This window comes from Stegostoma tigrinum, chromosome 27 (genome assembly GCF_030684315.1).
Source record: "Stegostoma tigrinum isolate sSteTig4 chromosome 27, sSteTig4.hap1, whole genome shotgun sequence".
NCBI classification, from domain to species: domain Eukaryota; kingdom Metazoa; phylum Chordata; class Chondrichthyes; order Orectolobiformes; family Stegostomatidae; genus Stegostoma; species Stegostoma tigrinum.
In genome coordinates this window covers 10,297,425-10,317,483 of record NC_081380.1, presented here as the reverse complement: position 1 = coordinate 10,317,483, position 20,059 = coordinate 10,297,425, and the positions used below count along the sequence as shown (strand labels likewise).

The 20,059-nt window shown below is 39.9% G+C and overlaps 1 protein-coding gene across 3 annotated transcripts in view; it reads left to right on the top strand.

The window, feature by feature from the left end:
* lig3 (ligase III, DNA, ATP-dependent) overlaps positions 1–20,059 on the top strand; it is a 52,161-nt gene that overhangs the window by 25,638 nt on the left and 6,464 nt on the right. For all 3 annotated transcript variants that reach the window (XM_059655189.1, XM_059655187.1, XM_059655190.1), the window contains 12 exons: positions 689–844; positions 3,407–3,538; positions 5,378–5,457; positions 5,914–6,001; positions 7,478–7,555; positions 9,562–9,685; positions 10,171–10,313; positions 10,443–10,517; positions 10,816–10,962; positions 13,931–14,081; positions 14,929–15,029; positions 16,166–16,240. In XM_059655189.1, the coding sequence (XP_059511172.1) occupies positions 689–844; positions 3,407–3,538; positions 5,378–5,457; positions 5,914–6,001; positions 7,478–7,555; positions 9,562–9,685; positions 10,171–10,313; positions 10,443–10,517; positions 10,816–10,962; positions 13,931–14,081; positions 14,929–15,029; positions 16,166–16,240 (1,350 nt within the window). The remainder of the gene's footprint in view (positions 1–688; positions 845–3,406; positions 3,539–5,377; positions 5,458–5,913; positions 6,002–7,477; positions 7,556–9,561; positions 9,686–10,170; positions 10,314–10,442; positions 10,518–10,815; positions 10,963–13,930; positions 14,082–14,928; positions 15,030–16,165; positions 16,241–20,059) is intronic.

Below are 20,059 nucleotides of genomic sequence, written 5' to 3'. Positions count from 1 at the left end.
TATTAATTTAATATTAAAAACCAATATTAAATACAGTTAAAGGAATGCACATGCATTATAAATTTAATACCAGGCTGTGAAAGTGGAGTAATTTGTGGGGTATATACTTTTGTTTTCATGCCAACGTGCTCTGATCACATGAGAGACGGTCAGACTGAATTTTATTTTGGGTTGTGTTGGAAACAGAAGTTGGGAACCTATTCTAGACATGTGATTTAACTTGCTTTCTTTCCATGAATTTGCTTAGTAAGTATCAGTAAGGATGACGATGCAACTCCCACGTTATCAAAAAAAAATCCATCTGGTTCACTGTTCTTTAGAGAAGGTAATTTCTTTGCAGAATCCAAGCTATATATGGCCTTTGACAATGTGATTAACTGTGAACTGCCGTTGAAATTATCTAGCAAGTTCAGAAGGTGGCTCATCATCTCTTTCTCAAGGAAAATTAGGGACTGAGCTGTAGCCTGTCAGCAGGTGACTAAACCTGAACAAGGCTGCCCAGAGCACATGTTGCTCATCGTGAGGAGAACATTACTAACCTATTACGTTGTGTAAAATAAACCCGACAGAAAATGTTTAATTTTGATAGAAGTGACCTATGAAAGGTACTTCGTTGTTAGCGTAATTTAATCCTTCTTAATTTCCCCGCAGGTTTCGAAAGAAAACTAACCTTGTTTTTGTATTTCAGGCAGAAGCTTGCAAATCAATCGAATATGCCATGAAGAAATGCCCAAACGGAATGTATGCAGAGATCAAGTATGATGGGGAGAGAGTTCAAGTTCATAAAAATGGGGACACCTTCCAGTATTACAGCAGAAGCCTGAAACCTGTGTTGCCGCATAAAGTGAGTATTCCTTCCTCTTTCCAAAGGAATAAGCTTTCATCCTTTTCAATCTATGTCTGTTCCCCTCTCCCTCTCTGCAAATTGTTTCCCCCTCTAACCTTTCATTCCTGTCCAAAGACCTTGAATGATTTTATCCCAATTTCATTGCATATCTTTCCTGAAATTCCGTGTTTGAGCTCTCCAGCTAGGTTTCCATCTGTGCCATAGTACTGAAACAGTTCTATCAAAGTCATGCTTGACATCCTTGTGTGACTGTAATAAAGGCAGGTTATCCTTCCTCAACCTTCTCTATTTTCAACAGTCTTTAACATAGCCAATTATAACATCTTTCTCCAGTTAAGGATGTACATACATTGGAGCAATTCAGATAAAGTTTACTAGACGAGTGCGTGGAATAGGCAAGTTGTATTGAGGAAAATTTGGACAAGCTAGGGATTGTAACCATTAGATTTTAGAACATTAGGGTGACTCGATTGAAACACAAAGCCCTGAGAGGCGTTGACTGGGTAGATGTGGAGAGGATGTTCCCTCTTTTTGGAGAATCTACAGCTAGGGATCAATATTTAAAAGTAAGAAGCCACCCATTTAAAACTGAGATTAGACAATTTTTTTAAATCTCAGGATCAAGAGTCTTTGGAGCATTCTCATTTTGAAAAAGTCATGGAAGCAGAGACTAGATCTGAGGAAGGGTCACTGGAACTGGAACGTTAACTATGTTCTTTCCTTCACAGATGCTGCCAGACCTGCTGAGCTTTGTTTTTGTTCATAGAAGCAGAGACTTTGAGTATTTTAAGGCTGGGGCAGGTAGATTCTTGTTGAAAGGTTAACAAGAGGACAGCAATGCGGATTTGAGGTTATAATCAGATCAGTTAGAATTTTGTTGAATGATGAAGTAGGATCGAGAAGCTACATGACCAGCACTTAATAGCTTCTCCCAATCTCTCACCCTTTCCTGTAATGTCCCTAGGATTTGTTTTTGTCATCTCTTTTCTACTTCTCATTTCTGCAGTGAGCTTATGTGTAAAATCACTCTCACCTTTCACACAGATACTGCCAAAATATTCAGATTTAACTCACTACCACCTTTTCTCGATCCTCTCTATTGTCCCTAAATTATTAGACTGCATTTCTAGGTGAATCGAAATTTCCACCTATTAAATATTGGGTGACTGAAGTTTCTCTCTTTGACCCCTATATTAATCATCGCTCCCAGTTGAGCGACTCCATCTTTCTTCCTAACAGCTATTTTGATGCTCAACCAGACTGTACATTTTGACCTGAGGTGAGCTCTGTCAGGTATTGCTATTGTCAAGACTGCCTGCTTCAGAATCTCTGTATTTGATCACCTCCAGGATTTACTCTTCTAAAGTACATCTGGCTGGCCAGGCTTATTCTACCTTCCGTAAACGCAAGGTAATTAAAAGCCTTACTGCTTGTGTATTAACTCATCAAATGCCATTCCCCTAGCCCCACCCACGTGCTCATTGAGCTACACTGGTCCCTGATTAAGTGGATGCTCGATTTTAAAATTTTCATGCTAGCTTTGAAATCTCTCCATTACCTTGCTTGTCTGGCTCCACAATCTTCAAAAATCTGTTGTCCTTTGATTCTGTTAGCCTAGCTACCTAGACTGAATGCTTTCCCTACTCAACCTCTTACTCCTTCACTTTACTTCCATCCTTTTAAGGCACTTCTTAACATGTAAGTCTTTGACCAATCTTTTGGTTGTCTGTGCTAATATCTCTCTATATGGTTCAGTGTCTTATTTTGTTTTATAATGCCTCTGTGAGATGCCTTGGGATGTTTTATTTTGTGCTATATTCTAACAGCAACTTTTATTTGTATGAAAACATATCACCTGAACCAGGGAACCCCAAGAAGCATCTACATATTCTCAGTTACCTCACTTGTTTTTATTTCTGTCTGACTCACTTTTCTGTGCTTCTCTTAAAAGTTGACTATGTATTTTTGTATCAATTTAATCTCCCTGCTAAGTGTAACAGTATACTGTGGAGGTCAAGTTTATCCTAGCAACGATTGTGATCATGAAAACTCTTGGTTACATCTGTACACTTGTATAGATTTAATTGAGGACTCCTATCTCTATATATGTTGAGTTGGGCTGACCATCTTTTGACTTGCCTCACTTTGGGACAGCACGATCGCTCAGTAGTTTGCACTGCTGTCTCACAGCACCAGGGGCCTATTCCAACCTCGGGTGACTGTGTGCAAATTCCACACAGACATTCTCCCAGTGTCTGCGTGGTTTTCTTCTGAGTGCTCCGGTTTCATTCCACAATCCAAAGATGCGCAAGTTAGGTGGATTGGCCAAGCTAAATTGCCCATAGGGTCCAGAGTCCACACAAATTCAGGTCAATCTACTTTGTGCTCAGCTGAAATGAGATTTGAACTTCTGCCCACTGACTCAATCAGTTGAGATTACACACTGCGGCAAGTTGATAACACAGTGTATGTTCCAGTTTGATGATGGTGGACCGATTCTGCTGACTTATAATGTTGCAAAAACAATTTTGTCTTTTTCGTGTGTTTTTTTTCTTCCAGGTTGCTCATTTTAGAGATTATATTCCCAAAGCTTTTGTAGGCGGCGACAGCATGATTTTGGATTCCGAGGTGTTGCTGATTGATACACAGACCGGAAAACCACTCCCTTTTGGAACACTGGGTGTCCATAAGGTAATGTGATTGAAGGATCCAGGTTTAATGTGTTACCATAATATTTATGATGATCTAATGCTTATTACATAGAGGAGTTGGAGGTTTGCAGTTAAATACATTGAATTTCAGCTTTCTTGCGCAAGCATTGGAAATATTTTAAAATATTTTTAAAACAATTCTTGCTATTCCTTTCTGCTTCTGTTAAAAACATTTATTTGTGCCGAAATATGATTTCTAAGTTTAGGCAAGACTTCTGATAACTAGTCGCTAAAGCTGACAAAGCACCATAGGGCTGTTCTCTAATGAGACATGACCGATGGTGGTTTAACTTGAGGGTCACCATGCCTCACGTGAGGTTGAGATGGCAGGACCTCAGCAGGAATTGAAACCACACTTGGCTTCGCTCTGCATCAGAAACTAATCATCCTGCCGTCTGAGTTATCTGACGCTCAAGTAACCATTAATTTTTTTGATGAGTTCAGTCACAGACCATGAAGGGCTTTTTGGTTGCATCTGATCTTTTTCAGCATGGAGTCATGAGCAAGCAATCAAAAAAATTGGGTAGTTTCTGTCCAACTCCCTCTCAACCCTAGCTGTGAGGCCAGTGGTCACCACCTCTACGATATCACTGGCTGAGTTTGGCAAACTATATACAGTCCAGCAATTGAATTTAGAACCTGTTGGTCAATTTGGCAATTCATGTGTTTAACTACAAAGCTTTTGGAGGAGAGGTTTTAAACCTCAACTTAAAGATGCAGTATTCAAAACTTTTAATGTATTACAAGAGGTCCCCGATTTACGAAAACCTGTCTTATGAGTGCTATTTTTAACTTTAAGGATTTGACTTGCAAATGTGTGCTCATATTTACGAACAGTTACTCTATAATGTCAATATTGTATTCAATTTGTATGCAAATTGATTTCTGAACATACTCAGGAAATTAACACGTTCTTAACCTAGGGACTGCCTCTATTTGAAGAGGGATGTTAACTGTAGACCATGAAGCATCACTTCTATAACATTTCAAAGTAATGAATACAACACTTCTGTACCTGAAAATTTCTAACTTTGGACGATCTGAGAGGATAAACAACTTGGTGTCCAAGTGATATCTAGGATAGGTGACAGGACAGAAGGGTCTAGAATCAATTCATCTGTGGTTATGCTACTTTGGTCAAGAAACACAGTTCATCTCATCTTTACTCAACATGGTCTGTCTGTCTGTTTCTCCACCCCCTCCTGTTCCCCTACCCCCCACTCCGTGCTCGCTTGTGCACTCTCTCTGTCTGTCTCTCTCTGTCTCTGTCTCGCACTGTCACTTGTGCTACCACTCTCTCACTCACGCTACCGTGCTCTCTCTCGCGCTCTCCCTCCCTCCCTCCCTCTCTCTCTCTCTCTCTGCCTCGCACACGCCCCACCCTGGTCGAGTAATGTCGTGATTTTAAACTTCCCATCCTTGTTTACATGTCCCCCAGAGTTCTCACTTCCTCCTATCTGTGTAATCTCCAGGCTTCCAGCTTTTTACAGCTTTAGCTCCTTGGGCTAGCAGGAAGGAATTCAAGATGAAGTATTCAGTCCTGACCATTATCCAGTATGTTCACCTGAACAGATTTGGCCCACCTAAGGTGCCTCCTGTTTTTCTGTTTGTTGAGGATGTATAAGCTTACATAGAAAATGACCTCTTGGGTGAGGTAGTAAAACGCTGCTGGCAGTGAAATTGTACCTCACTTACAGTGTGTGCCTTAGTTCTGAGGGATGTAGTTTGGAATACTGGTTTTAGTTTAGATTCTTTAGCAATTAGTAGAGCTAGAATTGTATGCACCAAACCATTTGAATTCTATTTTCTTCTGTTCCAGAAAGCTGCTTTCAAAGATGCTAATGTCTGCCTTTTTGTCTTCGACTGTATCTATTTCAATGGAGTCAGCCTCATGAACAGGTCTGTACGTCTCCTATCAAACCAGCATCCAGCTGAAATTCCTTATGATTTTGGATCTTAACAGACAGTGTAGATGATTATGTAGCTAAATGATTTTATGTTGTATATAAAATGGCTGTTGACTGTCATGTTTTCAATGTCACAATCCCAAACATAAATTATCCAGGTATTCAAAGATTTTTTCCCCAAGAAAAAAACAAACAGTAGCTATCTCTGATCACCATCCTCGGAAACACTGTCACATTATTCTTGGTATTGCACCAGATTATGAAAAGTTTGGACATTGTAATATGTTGCTTTGGGTGACTTGGAAATTTGGGTTTCTATTTTAAAATATAGTATCTCTATGATATTCATTATCTTTACTTGTTAGAAGTGCACTTTACTATGGAAGGATGAATTAGACTGGCAACTAGCATTCAAAGAAGTCACGGATGTTTTTAATATCTTTTCTAGACCAATCAGTGAACGAAAGCAATTCCTCCATGACAACATGGTTGAAATTCCCAATAGGATCATGTTTTCCGAGATGAAGCACGTGACTGTAAGTATAGTCTCATTTTAAGTGCAACTTTATACAAATGGTTTTTCAATATAGCGGTAACCATGACTGATGTGTCAAGGGAGCAGCAATATAGTTGAAGCTTCTTTTAAACAGGGAGTTGGTCATCCAACAGGAGACACAAAGATTTTGAAAAGGTGACTGGATGGAGGAAGGGGGTTACTTCATGTTCGATTTGTGTAGCGTAGCATTCTCAACGTAGAATTATAATGATAAGTGTGCTGCTAGGAATTTGGGTCAGGCATTGTACATACCACAGAAGCTTTCTCTCCAGTAATTACTTTCTTTCCTGAGTTCCTAATCTGCAATTCCATTATATAATGTCAGTGCCAGTGGTGGAATTTATAATATCAGCTCATAGTCTTTGTATCTCCTGACATTTACTTAAACGGTGGGCAGGTTGTACCTGTTCATTATCGCTTCTTTCTTCTTGTTCTTACGTTGGCAGTTATTTTGTTTTTCTGACGCTTTGACAAAACTTAGTCACTAAATGCTCTCTACTTCAACGGTTTCTGCTACTGTATTACTATCAGTGGTGCAATGGGCTGCAGTGAGGTTTCTCTCAAGGTGTTGTAACCTACATAAACAGACCTCTATCATTATCAAACACATCCCACCATACACGTGAATGTGTGCCGTCACAATATTTGCTAAAAATAATACATAAATGCAACTGTCAGGGAACATTGCTCACTGTCTCCCTTCTGCCATTCATAAAATGCACCTCTATAATCGAAAGCTTTAAGTCACCCTTTGTAATTTCTAACAGCCCCATTTTGTGACTAGGTGCTGCTACCCGAAACGGATTAGATAAATGCAACGTTTTTTTTGCCCCCGTTGCTACTACTGTGCACACTTTGATTTCTGCTGCTCTCTACCTAAACATCAAGCTTTTGAAGTATGTTGGTTGTCTTAAACACAAAATAGCAACAGAAAATGGAAACCAAGGTTGTAACTTCATTAATCTAATAACCGCTGTAGAACTATCTGTTAAGAAATACTCCATAATCCTGACATTTTTAAAATGAAAACTTCTAGTAACTCTATTCTGACAGGCTGTGTTGTAGACTATATCTGTCTCACTGTTTACTAAGCTCATATATTGTTGTCTTATTGAGCTAATCTTGGTTTTTTGCACATCACTTCACATTTAAATTCTTTCCTAACCTATGGAGTTAGACATTCTACAACTTGTAGAGGTTAGTGTTGTTAAATAACTCTGCAAGCACCTTAATTCACTCTGAACTGACATTGCTATTCTCTGGAGTAAATGCTCACCAATCTCTCTTTGACCCAAGTAAATACTTACAATCAAACAGTTTGTTTCAATTTAGCAATGATAAAGAAAGAAACTGCTCTTGTGACCAACTCTGTAGCTAATTGGTCCACTGATAAAGCATGTAAACATTTCATTGACTCTCTTTTAAGAAAAAAAAATCTTCTATCCTGTTTTGGTAGAGGGCCTCTGATTTGAGAGAAATGATCAATCGAGTTATTCAAGAGGGTCTGGAAGGACTCGTACTGAAAGATGTTAAGGTGAGAAATTCACGGTGTGGGTTTTTACCAATGGTCCTGTCTTCTGGAACTGGACAGAAATGACTGGGATTGACAAATGCTAATATGTGCGTGAAAATTATCTCCAAATAATTGAGTAATGCCTGTTTCCACATTGCCAAGTGTGTGTGTGTGATTTTTTTTTATTTTGAAAATTAATTATTGAATTGTGGGTGTCAGTGGCAATGCAGTATTTATTGCACGTTTTTAATATCCTTGTACAACTGAGTGGTCTGCAAGGCCACTGCTGATGTAGGTCAAGAATTGACCATAGTACTGTGTGACTGAAGTCACATCTTGGATGGACGTACAAATCTCACCATGACTCTTAGCCAACATTATACAATCGCTACATCTTAGGTTCCATTGGCTTCAAACGGTACTTGATCAATTTAGTGTTATAATTTCTCTTGACTCTCTGGACTCTTGTTTAACTTCAGTTAATCTCTCCCTGTTCTCCTTTTGTTTTGTTTTCAGTTTTGCTCCAGGTATAGATTGCCCTCTTTCTTCCTCCGTCCTTTTTGTTTGGCAAAGTTTTGGAGAAAGTGCTAAGTTTTGATTCCCCTGAATCAATTTACTAAACTCCATCCCTCAATACCCAAGAACCTTTTTTGCAACAAGTCCTTGGCCTTTTATAGCAATCAGTTAAACACCATAGGAATGTGGGCTGAACGGTCTTAATCCATGCCATCCTAATTTGTCACATGTTGGAGTTGTTGTTAAAGGCATGTAATGTATGATGAGGGAGGGATCACTGCAGACCATGAAAAGGGAAACTCGATCAATTCCTCCCTGAGAGGACAGTGTTGGTTCCAGGAAGGGAGTTAATCATCTGATTAATTTGGGTTTTATCAGGTGTAGCAGTATTCTCCTTATGACCTCTCTTTTAAGACGTTTATTCAATGCCCTCTCTCTGAAGGATACAGCCACGGCCGCACGTTATTTCCCCAATGCCCCTGGCTCTTATGCAATGTTAAAGTGCCGAACACCCCAAAGTTAGTTTGTTGATACCCACAATAACCCAGAACAAGGAAACAATTGACCAAACATTCTCCACAACCCCCAAGAGTTATCCAGGTTGTGGATGAAGCCATGTCATTTCAGGAAAGAAGAGGATCTTACAAGGCATCAGTTTTTATAAAGGATCAGCTTCCAAAGGCACTGACTGTAATCTGAGCCTTCTCCGCTCAGCTAGTGACAAAACAAGTGGGTTTGGGGGTGATGAGGCTGGAGGGGGCCTGTCAGGAAACACACACTTCGATGACCAGGGGGACACACGATCAAAGTGGGCATTGCCCATGATGACCACATTACTGCTTGCCCCGAACCTGATGGGCAGAGCCATCAATCAGGAGAGAGCAGGATCCACATCCAACTTAGTCTCCTGTGTTTGGTTCTAGTGCTGGTGCCCATGAATAACACTCACTTTTCACCAATTTGTCCTCAGAACTGGACCCTGTTCCCTTGCAGTGGATCGAGTCCAGCCGTGTGTGTGTGTGGAGGTTGTCGGAATGAAAACTGAAGATTCCCTCATGGAAAAGTAGGGTCGTCTTTAAATCCCAACCAACATGGCGTTCTCAGTGGGCCCCAGAAATCAGCCCGGTAGCATTCAACACCTGAATGTACAGTGTGAGGTCAGGGAAGGGTTAACTAGAGCCTCTATCTGCTGTAATGTTCCAGAGTATCCTGGAGATGAAGCAACTTGGAGCAACAGGATCTTGGAGCTTTGGGCATCCTGAAGTGATGGAAAACGCTGAACAGGACTAACTTAAATAATGTGTATGAAGAACCTTCAGTGTTTCGGACTCCTCTAACCCAGCCAAGTGGCTATTGCTGCATTCTGATTGCAGGACATCTTGCATTGCAGATCTATTTATATATTTGAGAAATTTTGAAATAAGCAGTTGGAACTTAATTGGTTTAAGTCCTGAAATGTTGTTATCTTGCATAAATGTTCTAATTCTAACTGAATTGTTTTCTGTGTTTAGAGTCTGTATGAACCAGGAAAACGTCATTGGCTGAAAGTAAAGAAGGATTATCTCAATGAAGGTGCGATGGCTGATACTGCGGACCTCGTGGTGCTGGGAGCATTCTATGGGCAAGGAAATAAAGGTAATGGTGGCACTTGCATCAAATCAAACATTTTGTTTAACAAACTTCACCTGTGGATTATTGAACTGTACTGTTGTTAACCTCAATGCTGTCTTCCAAAAGCCAACTAAAACTATTTTCTAATAAAAGCTTGTGGGGATGCCACAAGCCCTACGTTAACTAAGTTGACCATGAGTATGGAGAGAGATTTGAGCAATAAAGCAAGGCTTCATAAGGAAGGCACTATTAGCGAGTATTTAATTTGTAACTGTATACACATGCACTTTACCAGCAGAGTTACACGTGAGCAGTTGAGTTTATTTATTGCTTCTGTCCCTGATTAGGAATGCTGGAACAAATTTTAACATCCTCTTAGTTACCCTGGTTTTAAAAAAAGTCCTAAAATTCTGTGGTGCCAGGAACAGTCCTGATCTTAGACAAGTGCTGTTTACTATCTGGGTAACTGTGGGTCAGTGGAGTTAATGGGTTCCTTGGACTGGTTTCAGGTGGGATGATGTCCATTTTCTTGATGGGTTGCTATGACCCTGATTCTTCCCAGTGGTGCACAGTAACCAAATGTGGAGGTGGCCATGATGATGCGACATTGGCACGCTTACAGAATGAACTCGATATGTTGAAAATAAGCAAGGTAATGTGATATTTCCAAGAAGGTATATTCTTTCCCCACGTGTTATGAAATATTAAACAATTTTATAACATTCTAAAATTCAGTTTGGATCTTGTTATAGCTGTTTAAATAAATGTTCTTTTGGTGCAGGATCCAAGCAAGGTGCCAGCATGGTTAAATGTCAGTAAGAACTACATACCTGACTTTATTGTCAGAGATCCAAAGGTAGGTTTATGAACTGTTTGAACTAGATATTGCCATAGACTTGTCTCTCATAAGTGTTGTCTCTCGTAAATGTCTTAAGTGTTGGATGAAATATCATTTGGCTAAAAGTTGAGGCCATTTCTGTTTTGGATTTGACTTAGTCCTGCATGAAAGAAACCAATGTCTTTTGGGCACTTCAGGAGAATCCTGCACATCAGCCTGGTTCCTTCCTTGGCATGTTTCTGAAGACATGAGTTTATTTTTCTGGCTTTAACCTTTTAATGAACACAGCAAACACTGCTTTCTGTCTGTGTTGCAGAAAGCACCAGTGTGGGAAATCACTGGGGCTGAGTTTTCTAAATCTGAGGCGCACTCTGCAGATGGAATCTCAATTCGGTTTCCACGGTGTACACGTATTCGTGACGACAAAGACTGGCAAACGGCAACCAATCTTCCTCAACTCAAGGTAAGTAAGGTCGTGGCATTGGTTTCGATCTGAAAGAAAGTGGGCACAAACGTTTAAATTGACTAACTGGCAGGGTGTCCTAGAACAGTTCTTCTCAAACGTTTCTCCCTCTGTGGCCCTGTTGCAAGGTTTGAAAATTGCGGTGACCATTGAGTGAGAAGGATGAGCCAATTTGTGGAGATCGGGAGGGTGGATTTTAATATCAATGATAGCAGGGAGGCGGAGGATTTCTTTTTTAAATTCACTCATGCGATGCGGTGTCACTGGCTTAACCAGCATTTAATGCCCATCCCTAGTTGCCCTTGAGAAGCTGGTTGAGAGTTTAGGCAGGAAATCCCAGGATTTTGACTCAGTCACAGTGAAGGAACAGCAAAGTACTTTCACGTCGGGATGGTGAGTGGCTTGGAGAGGAACTTGCAGGTGGTGATGTTCCCATGTATCTGGCCCTTGTCCTTCCAGAAGGAAGGTGCTGTCTAAGGATAGATAATGTATTCAGAGCACAAGAACCCTAGAATTGCTACATGGATATTTTTTAGAAAAAGGTCACCTATCCAGATATTTTTAGCGAACGTGTTCAGACCTTCCAGTTGCTTGCCAGTTCAACGCACCCTGTTTGTGGCCAACATTGCCGTCTCGGGCTTTCTGCAGCACTCCATTGAGACTCTAGGCAAGCTTGAAGAGCGCCCCTCACTTTCCCCTAGGGTATACTCGAGCTTTTTTGACTCAATTGTCTTCAGTCGTAAGGAATTTGTCTCCTTACTGCCTGCAATTGGCATATGTTGGTGGCCTACATAATAGGTCATCAAGCATTGGACAGCAGTTAGAAATCAGAACTTCTGACAGAGGCAGGGACAAAAACACTGCTCCATGAGACCACTGGATATGTTGTAAAAGCAGGCTATTGTAGTTTTTTAAAAGACAGTTAATTCATTGCAGTCTCTCATTATATTTAACAGTGGGTCATGTTGGAAAAGTTTTGACATACTGTACATGAACAATCCTACTTAATAGAACAATTTGTATTCTCTCACAAAGTAGAACAGTACAGCACCCTACAGGCCCTTTGACCCACTATGTTGTGCCGAACTTTTACCCTAATCCTAATGTCTATCTAATCTCCCCTACCTTATACTATAATCCATATTCCTATCTAATAGCCGCTTAAATGCCCCTCATGAGGCCGACTCACTACCCTGTCCGGCAATGCATTCCACGCCCTGACCACTCTGACTAAAGAACCTAACCTTTGACGTCTCGCCTTTATGTACCTCCAGTCACTTTATAACTATACCCCCTCATAATAGCTACCTCCACCTTAGGAAAAAGTCTCTGGCTGTCCACTCTATCTATACCTCTGATCATTTTGTACACCTCTACCAAGTCACCTCTCATCCTTCGTTACCCTAAAAAGCCCTAGCTCTGTCAACCTTTCCTCATAAGACATTCCCTCCATTCCAGGCAGCATCCTGGTAAATCTTTTCTGCACCTTTCCAACGCTTCCACACCTTTCCTGTAATGAGGTGACCAGACTGGACACACAACTCCAGATATGGTCGAACCAGGCTTTTGTATAGCTGGAGCATAACTTCACAGCTCTTGAATTTAGCTCCTCTATTAAGGAAAGCTAACACACCATACGCCTTCTTAACAACTCTATCCACCTGGGTGGCACCTTTCAGAGAACCATGGACATGAACCAAAAGATCCCTTTACTCCTCCACACAGCCGAGCATCCTTCCATTAACCCTGTATTCTACTTGTAAAATGTACAAGAAAAGTGAATTTTAATGAATTCATAGATTAATCGTGGACAATAAACTAAATTTGCATGATTTGGATATATAGTTGGTAATTATTAAATGATTATTCCATGTACATGTTGTATACATTCAATAACAATGAGTTTAAATTTTGAAATTTGTGATGAGAAGATCTGTGGTAGGTGGGATGTTGATGGTGGCAGAACCCTGCAGCAGACATAGCTGCTTTGAAGTTCATGATCCTAAAATGTCAGTTTGTAATGACCCCCAACCCCGAGAAGCACTATCCTAGGATTTTGCAGATGACTTGCTGTGCTGAAGTATCCAGATCGTTAAAATATTTATCTTAAAAATAAAAAGTTTGACCTGACTGTAGTATAGGAATGTGTTGCTGACTTGCTTTTTCATGTCCCATTCTTGTGCTTTAGATTAGATTAAATTAGTTTCCCTGCGGTGTGGAAACAGGTCCTTCGGCCTAACAAGTCCACCCTACTCCTTGGAGCATCCCACTCAGACCCATTCCCCCCACCCCCCCATAACCCACACACCCCTGAACACTACGGGCAATTTAGCATGGCCAATCCACCTAGCCTGCACATCTTTGGACTGTGGGAGGAAACCAGAGCACCCGGAGGAAACCCACGCGGACACAAGATAGGCTTGGTGGTCTTGCTGGGAGAGAACGATTTGAAGGAGCTATGCTCAGTCCATTGAGATTTGTCTACATTGGGAGTCCCGTGATGAAAATACTCTTGGACATTATGCTTCAGTGGCTGGGCATTAATCTTATCAGTTGGGTTCAGTGAAGTTCTACAAGTAATTTCTGCCATTATAGTCTAATCACAAATAATATTTAAAATTTTTATCACACATTTTCATATATTTTTATTTGAACCATTACACCAGGGATTGCCAAAGCCAGGCCCCATCAGGGATTGTGAGCTGGAGTTTTGTGGTTGCTAACTCTGAGGCAGAAACACTCCCCCCACTCTTCCAGTGACCCTGGCCTTTGCAGGATTTCTACCCTGCTCTCTGCTCTTACATGCCCGTTCACCCACTCTGAGTTCTGTGCGAGTGGTTATTGTATTTGCAAGTTTTTGAAATGGAGTCACAGTGAGAATACGTTTGGAAAACACTATTACCCACAATTGCTTTTCAAACTCCCTATTTTGCTTTTACTAAGCTTTTCGATCTACTTGCTTTTGTAGGAATTGTACAAGGTTTCAAAAGAGAAGACTGATATTATTATGACTTCTGGGAAAGATGATGATGAGTGGCCCTCTGGTTCATCAAAACTTACATCACAAGATTCAAAAGCCCCTTCCAAATTATCTGGGAAGAAAAGTAAGAACCAAGAAGGTAAGAGTATGTTTCTAGAAACATAATGATCAACAAGGAGACAACCTGATATAGTGGCTTAGACCTTGGGATAAGGGAATCCAGTCTGGGCTAATGGGCAGGCCATTATTTTTTACCTTTATGAAATAAAAAGAAAGAGGCTAATTATGTAGTACCTGTCATGACTTCAAGACATTACAAAGTACTTTAGAGAGAATAAGTATTTTCTTTAGCGTAATCACGATCATAGTTTAGGAAATGTGGAAACCTGTCTGCATTCATAGGAACCCTATAACAGTAATAAGGTGAATCATCAGCCAAAGTGTTCCAGTGATATTAGTTGAAGTATTAATGTTGTCAAGGATACTGGAGAACTTGTTGGTCCTTTTCAGAGAGTGGCGTGATGTTTTAGATACACCTGAGAACGCAGACTCCTTTCAAATAAACGGCAGTGCTTCAGATAGTACAGCACAAGTTTTATACATTACAAGATAATTTTAGTTACAGTCCATGCCCACACATCAAAAGAGTTTCATTTCAGTTCATCACACCAAACTCTCGCCATACTGGTTATGTCTCCCCATATTTATACAACCAGCTCAGACCAGGTTAATCATTAATTGATACATCCATTACCTCTTTCCTCATTCCATTAGATCTCTGGTGTTTTTTGAGACAGTTATTTGCTAGAAACAACTTAGGGAAAGCAACAGAGCAGTGAGCATCTTTGATTTATATGCTGGATCTACACAAATTAGTAGAACACTAAAAGCCACACAGACATCCTTCCTTTCAATTAAAGCTGTTTTTTAAATTATACATTACTGCAAAGTCGATAATGGTCTGTTTTAAATTCTTTCTTTTATAGCTAACCATACTTCCAAAAAGTCACCACTTGTATCAGCAGATTCATCAACAGGAAGAGGGGTGAAGCGGAAATTAACAGCAACTGAACCGAATGGAAAAAAGGTGAAGCTCTTTCTTGTGTATTATGTCTGTGATTATATTTTACAGTTAGCGCCTGAGGTTAGCGGTTGGTACCTGTGCTTTCCACAGAGTTGCCAATTGTCACTGTACTGCCTTGCAGAAAGGCTGATAGGGAACTGTGTACTTTTCTATTTGGAGAGAGGCCACTGACTTTCATGGGCTATTGGTGCCTCAGTAATCAATACTGTTTCTTTCCCCCCCCAAGTATGAACACCGATCCAGAGTGCATGTTTTTAAAATTTTATCTTATGACTGTGAGATTTCCACCTGAGTACCTAAGCTATACACACTAGTGAGATCCTAGATTTCTCCTCAATCTGTATAGAGTTAGTTAATTGGAGTGCGCCGTTAGTGTCTCATCACCCAAGCCCTAGATACAATGAATCTGGTTTGTGTGGTCACATTCCATAGCCAAATATGTGCCAAATCTTTGGAATGGACTTGATGAGCTGAAGGGTTTTGTTTTCTGTCCTATAGATGTCTATGACTTCTAATAAAGCAGATTTAGGAGAGTTGTTGATGCTTGTGAAATGATATCATAGCAGGAAGTCAAAAGGAAATGAAGGAGAAGTAGGTATGAAGAAGAAAATTGGACACAAAGAAAAACTAATGCTGTCTTTTAAGTAGATTTTGAGCTTGTTGCTGTTCTTTTACAAAATTGTTTAGATTGAGAAACAAAGATCGAAAGGCTTAAGCTGCAATAAAGCAAAACAGAATTGAAATTAGTGTTTGAAATTATACCAGGCTTGCCTTTTGAACAGCATGCAGTGTCAGAAGTGAAAAAGACACAGAAGGAATTTATTCATTTTTCAGATCCTGAAAAGGAATGAGATAAAATAGGAGATAATTTGGTGAGCCATTATTCCATTCCATTTAGCGGTGATGTGTTCATTGACCATAAAGGCACCTTGCTGACCACAGTAGTGATAAGTTATTGCCCATCTCATCTGACAACCTCTACACTAGGAAACAAATTTTTATTGAGTTGACGCATTAATATGATCACTCAACTGCACATAAAGAAATCTGGTTAAAATACACCCTGTGACACCCAGATTTTAACTGAAAATATCTTTTTATTTACTGAACTTGGCCTTTGTTTTATTTCCCCTCAACAGATCAAATTACCCGTAACTCAAAAGAGTAATGGCTCCTTGCTTTCCAGCCCATCTGTGTCATCATCTTCCAACCAGGTACTCGGGTTTTTGTTTGCAATATCATAATGCTGCTGTTTCTGTTATGATATTCACACCGGGTTCTCTATTGCCGTGGATCCAATTTGCTTGATGGTCACCAGGCTTTTATAGCATTTTGAAATGTATTGATGGCTTTATTGAGGAAGCACTATTTTTTTTTGAGATAAACAAACTGTCCCAATAGTCTTACTTCACTGCTAAGCATTGATGGTACAGAGACTTCTGACTTTTGTCACTGCGGTTATGTGCTAATGTCCTTCCTCTTTGTGTTTCTAGAAATCACTGCTCTGTTGTTCTGTTGAATATCCTGGTTTGATTGTGTGAATAAAGCATGATTGCATAAGAGCTTTACTCACAGATGTTTTCTTGATGTTGCAATATGGATGATTGTAATGCTGCTTTATTTCTGTTCTATAAACTTGTGTTCTGTGCATCTTCTGCTGCAGAATTGAGGAAAGTCTCAAATTTCCCTTTGAGCACAATAACTGAAAATAGTCTTTAAAGTATTAACAAATGCATTCACGTAGTTGGTGCAATCAAATAGAGACCTGTAACATTTTAAAAAGAGATTGGAACTTTGACTTGATAACTTAAAGAATGACGCAAGAATTTCATGTTTTTAAAATCTTTACTGTAACAAACAACTGAACAGTTTTTTGTAGGTAATTTATAACTGAAACAACTGTAATGAACATTCCCTTTGTTATTTATCTTGCACTACACTCTCTGGAATTACAGCGATTATAGCAATTCGTCTACTGTTGCTCTCAGCTTTTAATGAGTTCCTGCATCCCTGTTTCACCAAGTAGTAACTTGGAGTAACTATTTCTAAGTGATTCTTTTTTAGATTTTGGCAAGATCCTTTATAAATTCAGCAGCTACAGTAAAGCCTGTTAAAGTGATTCTTGCCTCTGACCAAGACAAAGCAAATCTCCCAGAATCCACAAAAACTGTACGAGTTTGCAAAGTCAAAAAGCTATTTCTCTCTGCTGATTATACAGAACCCCTACTGTTTCAATGTGATTTGTAGGGAAGCTGGTAACCGGATCTTGGAAACAGCTTCCTCTATTCTCTTCCCAATGACAGGGGGAAGGGGTACTAATTAGCCATTTTTCACCCTAACTCTCCTTTCATCTTGAAAGTAAGATTTCTTTCTTTACTTCTGGGATGTAGGCAGCATTTATTGACCATTGCTAGTTGCCCTTTAGATGATTGTAGTCAGCTGCCTTCTTGATCCTGCTGCTGTCCATTTGGTATAGGTAGAAGCACAATGCCATGAGGGGAGAGACTTCTAGGTTTTTGACTCAGCAACACCGAAGATTCTAAGTCAGGATGGTGAATGGCTTGGAGGGCATCTTGGTGATGTTCCCATGTATCTACTGCCCTTTACCTTTTAGGTGATAGTGGCCATGGGTTGCAAAGGCACTGTCTAAGGAGCCTTTGTGAATTTCTGCAGTGCATCTTGTGGATGGTGCATATTGCTGCTGCCGAGCATCGCTAATTGCGGGAGTGGATGTTTGTGTATTTGGTGCTGATCAAATAGGCTGCTTCTTCCTGGTTGAAGTCAGAAGTCACATGACGCCAAGTTATAGTCCAACAGGTTTATTTGAAATCACCAGCTTACGGAATGCTGCTCCTTCAGCATATCTGTTTACTACGGTGATGCTATTTAACATCTTTCTGGAATTTCAGCTTAAGCTTTGCTGCCATTATCTTGAAGCACCTTGCACCTTCCTAGTAAAACTCTCCAAGCCTTCCATTTATCTGTGGCAATCAAATCACCCAGACTTGCTGTCAAGAAGGGTTCAGAACAGGACACATGACACCTTTTATTCAAAAAGAGCCCCTAAAACACAATCTCTCAAATCTCTTAATTGTAACATCACATTTTCCAAGATTTCAGCTGTCTGAATGACCAACCGAGGTGAGTAGCAAAAACAGTTTGTCCTTGTGCGTTTTCTTTTCAAAAATAACAACACTTTTTAGCACATGCATTCAACAGTGTGTTGCTGTCTCTTTAGGTTCCCTGACATTAATGAATGTTATTTAGACAGCTAAAAGAGAAACAGAACATGGTCAAAACACAGCATGTTAGGTAACATCTATGTGGAAATACATGATAATGATCAACCAATGTCTTTGTTGGTGGAATTCCTTGGGATCTCTAATAGCAAGAATCCTTGAGTTAAAATGGTAGTTCTCACTATTGTTGAAGCTGCCTTGGCACTAATACATTACCAGGTCTTGAGCACTCTCACCCCAGTGATAGTCCATTATGATTTTGCTGACAGCTGAATTTTTTTCTTACTCTGTTCCACATAAACCTACAACCAATACCTTTAACCAGTGAATTGACTGTAACCTGCTTGTTGCATTTCACTTAGCAAATCTAGTGTGCTAAATTGTTTTAATTAGTAAAATCCAGCAGTATCACCATACTTATAATAGGGCAAGGATGAAAGGGGAATCCCTAAGTCTTGTTCTGCTCAACCCAAGGGATTTAGATAAAGCCTGTTTTCCCAACTAGCAAATAGAGATACTGCTAATGTGAAATTCCATATCAGTTCAAATGGAGACAGCTGGCAAAATGGTTTTATTTGCAGATACATAAACAAAATTGGTGGAATGTATTCAACTTAGACCGAGGGAAAACATTTGTGTCTTCTGGCATTGGAAGAGGATGATTTCAGTTTGTCTTGTGTATCTCTACTTTGTATTTGTAACACTTAATTTAAAAATGCTTTGATCCATAATAGGATTTACGGTAATGTGAAAAGAATGTGTAGGTTTAAACACTGTAAACATGAATGTTGAGTTTTATGATCATGAACAGATCTTTTTGTTATGCTTATTATTAAACAGTTTTTTGTTTTGCCTAGTCAGTTGAAATGAAGTTTAACTTTGCTTACTGTAATTCAAATGTTGGTTAAGTGTAAAGATAAGGAGATGTGGGAATACTATCAGTGTTGAAACAAAAACAGATGTAGAATGATGTCTTTAACTTGGAACCTTCATGCCAATTGCAGTACCATAAGAAGCTGTTCAGTGCTTTGAGTCTGTAGAGGTCTGTGAAGCAATCCAGTTAGTCACATTTCTTTCATTCCATCCTGTAGATTTGCAAGTTTATTTTCTTCAAGCGCTTGTCTCATTTCCTTGAAATTGCTCGTTGTCCCTGCTTTTACCTTTCTTGTCAGCAGAAACAAGTCATTAACGCTCAGTGTTAATTTAAAATAAAGTTCTTCCTCTGTTCCCTTTGCTTCTCCTCTAGTCCAATTCTCCATCCCCAAGTCCTTGTGCCATCAGATAAAGAAGAACAGTTTTTCCCTTGTTCTCCTTTGTAGTGAGGTCAGTCAGGTAGACCTCCATAGAATGAGTTTCCTGATTGCTGCTGTCAATCTGGTCCAATCAGAGAGCACAGGCTGACCGATAACAGGACTGTCAGAGGGTCTATTTTGCTTTGAGGGAGCCGAATCAGAGTCAAGGGCTCACCACATTCAATAAGGGTGACTTAGTTATGGGATAATGGTCCCTGTGGAGTTATTTCAACCTTATCAAAACCTGTCGTAATCTTATCGACCACAGTCCATTCTCCTCTGTCTGCTTTGCCCCAAGAAGAAAATCTCAGCTTCTTCAACTTCATATTTATTGCCATCTTTGGGCCAATTCAGGTAAATCTTTTCTGCACCCTTTGAAGGACCTTTAACATTGTTCCTCAAGTGTGGTGAACAGACTAGATATAATGCCTCGGTGTGGTCTAACTAAACGTTTTCTAGAGTCTCACCATAATTTCTATGCTTTTGTACTTGGAGCATCTAT